At 37.6% G+C, this 9,195-nt stretch overlaps 1 protein-coding gene across 1 annotated transcript; it reads right to left on the bottom strand.

The window, feature by feature from the left end:
• Positions 1 to 1,714: 1,714 nt before the first annotated feature.
• Positions 1,715 to 2,989, bottom strand: LOC121430218 (alpha-2A adrenergic receptor-like). The gene has a single exon (XM_041627496.1). The coding sequence runs from the start codon at positions 2,987 to 2,989 to the stop codon at positions 1,715 to 1,717; it is 1,275 nt and encodes a 424-aa protein (XP_041483430.1).
• Between the last annotated feature and the right edge of the window lie 6,206 nt (positions 2,990 to 9,195).

The following is a 9,195-nucleotide window of genomic DNA, read 5'->3' as shown; positions in this document are numbered from 1 at the left end:
AAATTTCACCATGCAACATTGATGTTATTACTTTCACATGTCATTTTTAATGATTTTTTTTATATTGCACGCGGAAAAAAATCAAACCTAAATATATATCTTATCAGTTAAAACTCACTTTAAAATGCTTTGCTCATCTTAATTACTACAAAACACGCAACTACTTCACACAAATGACAATCTCATGGTAAATATATTCGTTTACACCAAAATGTCCATTGTGACATACAAGTGGCCTATTTGAGCCCCCCCCCAAAAAAAAAACAATAATAATAAATAAAAATGAAAAATAAGTAAATAAATAAATAAAATTTTACAGTAACTTTTAATGTATTTTTATTCATATAGCCATTATGTCAATTTCCCATAAATTCGGAATTCCAATTCTTACAATTTGAATGTGGGAATAATGTTCATTCGTAGAAGGTCAGTCGGTCAGCGCTATGGGAAAATATTCCCTTCATTTTAGTTATTTAGCTGCTGCGATTGTAATGAAATGCATATGCAGGAATCATGAATTAAATTTTATTCGTGCGTTGGAGAGTAATTTGACTTACATTTTAACATTCTTTTGTCTAGGGAGATTTAGAATTTGATTACGTACTAAAGTTTCGCACTACAATATTTTGAGCGCTTGGACAGACATTACCCCGTGGAAATTTCGAAATTACGCCTACGCTTCGAAGCAATTTTCACACTTTCTGTAAAACTGATGGTAAAGCTGGCTCCAAGAGAGTGATGCCAATCACCCCCCCCCCCTCGTTTATCAACCCTACTGGGATTTTTTTCTCTCTATCTCTGGTAATGCAAGTCTTTATCAAATTTCTCTGTGATTACCAACGCTGGCGTATAAGTTCAAGAAAAAAATAGAGAAAATGAAAGACAAAAAATATCAAAATTTTGCTCCCTTCCTTCGCTCTCTCGCAGTGTTTAAGAATTTCATTTCCAATATTACGCCGTGTGTGGATCCGTCAATATTGTTAATTCATTACGCAACTGATTACCAGCAACTAATATTGCAAAGAAGCATAACACCAACAATAATTTGAAGCAGTATACACGACCCCTTTCCATTCTGCGTGATGGGTTGGCACCCAAGACGACGGTAAAGACGCTGGGAGTCGAGCATATGCGGCGGAAGCAAACAATTTTAGGGGGACCACCAACGTCCCCCTCCGCGCTTCCGCCACCTATGGAGTCGAGCGGTTATAAAATACTGGTTTCATAAATTCGATTTCCCAGCCCCTTTGCAATCAAACCTTCGCCGATAAGTATACAAAGGAAATTATGTAACAAGACATTACAAACATGGAAATATGTTCACTATCTAACAATCTTATACACATGTACACTGGGAAGCTTAAACCCGAAAAAAATGTCATTTCTTTAAAACAAAGTTTCTCCTTTATTTCAGTGAAATTTCATTGAAATGGACTATCAAATCCTAATGGAGATTTTTTTTAAATCAAATAAACATATCTTTATAAAGTTAAAATAGATATTTTTATTAAAATAAAAGTAACATTAGTTTGGATAATATATGAAATGGATATTATTACCAAGGAACCGCCAATAACTCAGTCATTTGGTGCTGGATGCAATGGAAAACAATAAAGGCTATGAATTTATACACTAGAGACTTGTGAATCGTGCAACGTAATTGAATAAATTAGCACACATAAAACCCTGTACAACTGAGAATATCGCCGACGTTTCAGTCACGGGAGAAGCGTGCCAGGAAGTTTCTCACCATAGCCCTGGCCTCGTTGCGGTACACCTTCAGACGGAGCGCAAAGAGAAAGGGATTCACGCATGTGTTGAGGTTCCCCATGATGACCAAGAAGCGATACCATGCAGAGCTGAAATCAACGTATCCGCCAAGGTTGTACTGCAGGAAAGTCCACTGGTTAGGAGACCAACAAACCAGGTAAACGATGTACATGGCCAGGAGAACTTTTGTCGTGTTACGTCTTTGAAGCGCACCTGCAGCGTCCTTGTCCGAACGAGCAGTACCTCCAGCGGTGTTTCCCTGTCCAGAGGATGATTTTGTAGCGGTGCTGGCATCGGGTTTCTTCTCTTCCCCAGGAGTCGAAGACTTTGTAGTGTCGACTACTGTCGGAACTTCTAGGTGATTACTCGGTTGCTTTTCCGCTTCCTCGACAGGAGGAAGGTCGTCTACCTTGGTAACGTTGCCATTCGCTTCTACAGCACTGTTTTCGGTTGGTTGTTCCGATGGCGGACTTTGCTCGGAGGGTGCTGGCTGGGCCGAAGTCGAGGGTATCGGGAAAATCGTTTTCTTCTTGAATTCGCCGGCGCCACGCCCATCGGCGACTTTGTTCAGCTTCTTGAATTTAAGCATTATGGCAGCAAAGGAAAATGTCATGATGCACGCTGGGATGAAATAGTCCCAAAAGAAAAGCATTACGAGAATGCCAGTGTAGCGTGGAGTGTAGAGGCAGGTACCTTCTTCCGTAGTATCATAATGCAGAGCAACCAGAAGGATTTGGAATATGGGTCCAAAAACCCAGGTGCAAACCACTAGGATCCGGACGGCGCGCTTTTTAAAGTTCTGCAGGTACCATATCGGGTGAATGACGGCAAGGTAGCGTTCGACAGACAAGGCCACAAGATTGAAGGTTGATATCGCAAATCCACCAAACACCAAGACTAACGAATTCCAGAGGTTGCAGTAGATCTTTGCGGCCACGCCAGATTTCTTCGCAGTGCGGATTCCGCCGAGATCAGAGATGGTAGCAGCTACCAGTAAACCTGATGTAATACAGTCGATGATGGCTTGATTGACAATCAATAGATTAGTGTTGTTTCTCACCGATTGTCGACGGAGCACGATGACACATGCCATGTTACCCACGACCCCAAGCATACCGATGAAAATCGTACCAACCTGGATAGGAGTAGCCACAGCCCAACCGGAGTCTTCCTCGGGGGCTGGGGTAGGAGCACCGTCGTAGGAAATGCCGTCAGACATGATGAACAAATTGAACTTTCGGCAGAAACACAAACTGAAGAAGTGAATCTGTAGTCACTTGTACGGAGCCTTTTGGTGGATAAAACTGTCCAGATAATAACGAAGTATACTTCTATGCGAATACACGTCATATGACAAGAGGCGTAGCTTCAAAGAAGTATTGGAATCAGGGACACACTTCAATTACCACTCGCTCGATCAGACATTATAAATGCGTGCTTAATGACCAAATGCGTTCGATGGGGACCAAAAAATAGACAATAAATTAAACGGTAAATTTTCTTGTCAAAATATTTCTCTTTACACCCAGTTTGATTTCGTAAGAACAACTTGTTCCATCTAAAATTGATAAATATTTTTGTCCTTGCCTGGTTAAGGTTTGAGGAAGATGGTTATAGAGTCATCGCGAGAAGTCTTCTGATCTCAGTTATGCATTACTCTGTTTAAAGTGCTCAGGTTTATAAATGTCATGGGCGAACGGGAAAATAGAAAGAAAAACAAAATCATTTCTTTTGTTCAGGGTCGTGCTTGTTTCGTGTTCTTTTGAAACAAGAGAATCCCTTTGTAAATCAATCGACGGTTACCCGGCGTCTATACATTCTTGCTTACTTCCTTCGGCGGAACATTGAAAAGAATCTCAGAGAATAGTAGTCCGGATGAATCTTGTCATTTTATTGTTGCAGAAATAGACATACTTATCTATTTCAATGCCCCTCTTTCTTATCCGATTATGACAAAAATGATCGAGTGCTTGGGAGAAAAACACATCCTTTTAGAAAATATTCGGAGTGCCTTCTTAATCACTCCGTCACAGAAAATTTCTGGGCTAGTCGTTTGAACTAGAAAAAAAATCATCAATATTTTCACCTATATATAAGTAACCATATTAAAGCGTCAAATTCGAATGGTAAGAGTATATAATCGCATTAGAACACTTCATCTAGAACGCAAACCTCGGTCTCAAATATAAGAAGTCAACGGCCATGGACGTATTGTCTCGCCGACATCCGTGAGCAGACGGGTTAAGACGTTGCATATTGCACTCAAGTAATAACAACCCTCTTGCGGCAAAAAAAGGGAAATATCAAATAATCGAATACTAGTACGTGGAGGGATCAGGTGGTAATGAGTAATCATGAGCGATTTTTTTTTCATAGTCGAACAACCTAATTTTGAAATGCCCAAAATGATTAAAGATTTATCCAAAAGCACTTAACTTTTTAACCAAACGGCACGTAAAATTTCCCTGCTTTTTGCCTAAGGGCTCGAAAGCACCCAGTCCTTTTTTTTCAACAGGATAAGGGGGAACTTCAAAAAAAGCTTTTACTGCCCTAGAAAGTTAACATAAAAGAGAGAGAGAAGTGCATTACCATGATTACGTCTTGGAAAAAAAAATCGTTTACGACCGATGGCCTCGGGGAGGTACTAACCACCATTTCACACGGTAAAAAAAAAATCGTTACCTGAATGATGATTCCAGTGAAAAATAAGGCTAATGACGAATTTTTAGCATTTTTGTGTGAAACCGAAGAAGAACATGATTAGAATCACGAACGCTAATCACAATCACGAATTCAAATTTCCATCATTACAAAGATGATCCAAGATTTACGTGTGAAAAAAGCCCTGTAAGTTGCGTTGAAAAAACATTTCAAGTAATCAGAGGAGGCATGCATTTATTATAAAAGAAGAGAAAATAGAAGAACGTTTTAACGTGTGTTAAATGGGGAAAAGGGATATATCAATCTACATTGAACGTTTTAAGTGTGCTTCGTGATATGTTTATCAGATTGCCTAAAATTCAATGTCTTTATTATCACTTTATTTGCCTGCACTATCATCCCGAATCACCCCTCCCCTCTCTTCGTTCCATTTATACGCGCCTAATTGAGATGCAATTAATATATTTAAAAACATTCATACTTTAGCTCATGGTGAATGATTTGACGGTTTTGATACAATTCAACCGTTGACTGAACTTTCATTTGCAGGTTTGATTAATACAATGAAATTGCTGCTTTTTTAAGGATATAAACATAAAGGTTCCAAGGGCGTTTTACCCTTTTAAGTGAACACGACATTTTTTACTCTTCGTCGAAACAAATTTGTATCATAAATGTATTTATAATCTTTTATGCATTTAATTCAAATTTCATGTTTACTTATTTAATAAATGCAAATATAATAGTATATGACAAGATTTCGCCCAAAATTAATTTTGAGCTTCGAATCGACCTTGAAAAAGCGTATCCTAAACTTTAAAATGATAACTTGTTAAAATTAATCAACTATATCCCACACAAACACTTGATTGAATTCAGAAGAAATTCAGTGAGAGCTTAAAAAAAGTCATAAGAAAACAATTTTGAAAATCGTGGTTCATTCAAGCATGAGATCCGCACATCTCAGTGAATCATCCAAGTAGTCCGGAAATAATGTAAAAAAAAAAAACAAAAAAAAACTCTGGTATCTCGTCTTTTATTCGACTTTATATAACTTCAAGTTTTGGCAGTATGAAGAAAAATTACTCTCTCAAACAAGCTTATATAATTTTCTCTTACTTTTTGAAGACCAAATGATTATATTGGCTTTACACAGAGAACCTTCCCATACGAAATCATGTATGTAAACATACTACTATCACATTATGCAGTATGCCATATACAACCATTATTATAAACATATAAAGGACCCATCACAAACGCCCTAACCTAGGGGCATATATATATAACAAGTACAGTGACCACCGATTTCGCTATAGACAAATTTTGATTGCTTTAACATCAGATTCTGATATTCTTAAAATAATACAATTCTATGTTTGTTACATGAGCCCTGTCATATCGTAAATTTGTGTAAAAACTGTTGAATATCGGACATGTCCGGCAACCAACGGGTCGCCCCAAGTCCCAGATAGATGGAAAGGGTATACTTGACGACTCATAATTCACAGACTTGTTCTTTTCTGGCATACCCCCCAAACCAAGGGCGGACAATGATGCTGTCCAACTGTGTAAGTTTTCCAGGAATTGAAAACCAGGTAAGACGGATCTCGCACAATCCTAATTTCGGGTTCTGGTAAACTGGGTTCGATTACCATTTGGTGCGATTGTGCCCCGAAGGTTAGGCATTTGTCCTCATACATCAGGTCCCTCGGAGAGAACCTTGAGCCTTCGGTCTAACGCGAGGGCTCGGTTCAGTGCTTAAACGCGTTCATACTTCCTCATCAATCAGGTATATAAATTCCATAAATTCGTAAGTTATCAGTCACCTATACAGCCTTGACAACATAAAGTGGTAAGGACGGTGGGTTATTTTTCAAAGTTTAACTTTTAAGAAAAAAAAACCCTGATCAATACAAAACAAACATTGTTACTTTTATTCATGTCTTCTCAAAAATTCGCAATGATGTTACCATGACTAGCCACATTGTCGGTGCGTGTGCATGTCTTTGAGGGTGTGGGCCCGTGTGTGTTAAGCCCTTTCAAATCTTGGATGATGCATTGCTTGATGCATTATTCGAGATCAGATAAAGATCCTAGAAATTTGTTAATGCATATCTCATTAAAAAGGAATGTGCTCTTCTAAGATATGTTCCTCTCGCCCCCCCCCAAAAAAAAAAAAATCGTTATCGAAGCTTAATAACCACGCCATTTTTCTTTCTTGCTTGCTTTCTTTTCCCGCCAACATGCCTGGCTGAAATAACGTCAGAGATCGATCATTCCCATACAGCTAGGGTTTTCAAGGATAAGACGACTTAAAACCTTACTTCAAAATATCTTTTATATGCAGATCTATAAATCATTTCATCTACTATCAGATCGAGATTGAAAACATTAATGGCGGGGAGAACTTGCTTTCCTCTTTTAATAAATAATTCTCAGGAAATTGTACAAGGAAACCTCGAGGACGCACAAACTGACTCTACTTTATCACAAAAAAAATCATTGAAATTTATTTTATATACATGTATAGTCAGTGAAACTAATCGATATGGAATACTTAAAATGCATCTTATCTTCGATCCATTCGAGTTTAATAGACTTAGTCCATTAAGTGCAGCAGCAGTGATGATAAAAATAATTTCATGAAAGTTGAAAAGAAAATATCGAAGAAAATATTCAACATGAAAAATGTAGGGGCGGCAGTCCGATTCGGAGTAGGGTAGAGCCAGTTGGGGAGGGGGGAATCATTGAAAAAAAAGATGAAAATCGTAGGCGTAAGAATGGCAGGTAAGTAGTGAAAAGGGGGTATAGGGCCGCACATAGGCCTGCTAATATTGTCATTATACGTTAGTGCCCCCGGAAAGAATGTGTCGTATAATGCTAAAGAAAATATATAGATAAAAACACCCATGTACATTTGGCGTTCAATCGACTACATGTACTCCGTCAGGAACATTGAAACGTTTAATGACGTAACAGGGGCCGCGGAACGATTCAAAAGTTTTTGGGGGTCTGACCATGCAAAAAAATTACAATCAGATGGTAATTTTCTTCTTTTTTTACACGGTTTTGGAAAAAGGGCGGGGGGCTGAAGCCTTCTGCGCGTAACTCAAATGAACATTATGCGTGGCCATGGTTGTTTTCCCTGTAATTACAAAGATTTAGATTTTTACACGGTTGGTAGTTTTCAACACGAACATATTCCGGATTATTTCAAGAGTGAATAATAACTGTTATGAATCCGCTATTTCGATATTTACACAGAAAAGGCATGCAAGGATGAATGATCAAGAAATCATTGAATTGAAAACATGGTCTATATAAAAAACAGAGATGTTCAGGTTTTAAAAACAAAGGAAGAAACAAACAAGGGAATTTGGAAATTTTGAAGAACAGGAGGTGAGGCAATGCATATTACGTCAATATTCTATTAAAAGTCCAGCTATGAGACGATCCATTTTGACATGTTTGTTTTAGTTTCAAACCCCTTAAGTCAAGTAAAACTCAAGGCCTTTCTTGATCTAAATTAAGTTAAATGGCGAGCATCTCCCATTATGCGAATATTGAAAAGTAATGGTCTTTGTCTTAATATAGTTTACTTCATCCTGTATGTACCCTGGATGAAAATTTTTCATCAAATCAATACATATTCCTAGCATGGCTAGCAGCGGAATCAAACTATAGGTGATATTACCGTTCCCTGGGGAACACCTGCGGGTCCACTCGCCAGAGAAACATTGGTGTGATATCGTTGCAACGTGCTATTCGAACAAATGTATCTATTTCAAGCATGTAATGAGTTATTCGATCAACTTGAAAGTCTGCAAAAAGAGCTTCGAAACAAAGATAAACAGTAGGAAGGGAAATTATTGAAAACATAAATGAAAAATGATGAATTGCCAACAAAAGCTACACCGCAGATACTCGAAAGCATTTGCCACAATCAAAGCCACCAATTATTTGTAATTAAACATTCATGTGCACTAATTTGAAGGCTGATAGAGTAGATTTAATGGCATCATTTCTCAAACTTCTGAAATACTATTTGCCCAACTTCGTCAAAAGGAAGCAAGTAACAAAAGAGCAAATCAACAAAAACGAGGAAGCGAAATGTACCTGTCAATTACATGGATGTCAATGCATTAGCATGAGTGTTTACTAATAACTCTAAGCTGGATAAACGTAGCTGGTAAGAGAAAATTAATTTAAAAATAATAAATGTCAGTTTCTATTACAATTGCACTTACTTCCTTTTTTTAAAGTAGGGAAGCATTAATTTGACCTTAAAATTTTGAAGAAATTCGTGTCATGAAAAATTGAATAGAAACGTCTCCTCTCAAACGCTTGTCAATTACTGTAATTCCTGTCTATCATGTTCATAGTAAAATATTTAGCATTGATAATTATGTAACATTATCTATACCACTTTCCTAAGCGCTTTTTTTGTTCCTATAATACAGGGAGTGGAATGCATTAATACAGATGGATTTTATTTTTCAGCATTTATAAATGCATTTGCAGAAAAAATACACTGTAAAAACTGCAGTGTTAAAATTGACACATATTGATGTTAATAGAGGACCAAACCCTGAGGTGTTCAAATTACACCCTAGAGATTAAACATAACACTAAAGAGTGTAAATTTAACAAAAATGGTGTTGTAATAACACCTATAGGTGTAAAACTAACACCACCAATTTAACACCGGTGTAAAATAACTGGTGTGGTCCTCTATGTACACCGGTTAACAACACAGTTTTC

This window comes from Lytechinus variegatus, chromosome 16 (assembly GCF_018143015.1).
Source record: "Lytechinus variegatus isolate NC3 chromosome 16, Lvar_3.0, whole genome shotgun sequence".
In the NCBI taxonomy this organism is placed as follows: domain Eukaryota; kingdom Metazoa; phylum Echinodermata; class Echinoidea; order Temnopleuroida; family Toxopneustidae; genus Lytechinus; species Lytechinus variegatus.
Note: the sequence above shows the minus strand (reverse complement) of the source record. Positions and strands in the feature narration are given on the sequence as shown.

Coding starts and splice junctions, on each gene's coding strand:
- LOC121430218 (XM_041627496.1), bottom strand. CDS start 2,989: ATGTCTGACGGCATTTCCTACGACGGTGCTCCTACCCCAGCCCCCGAG.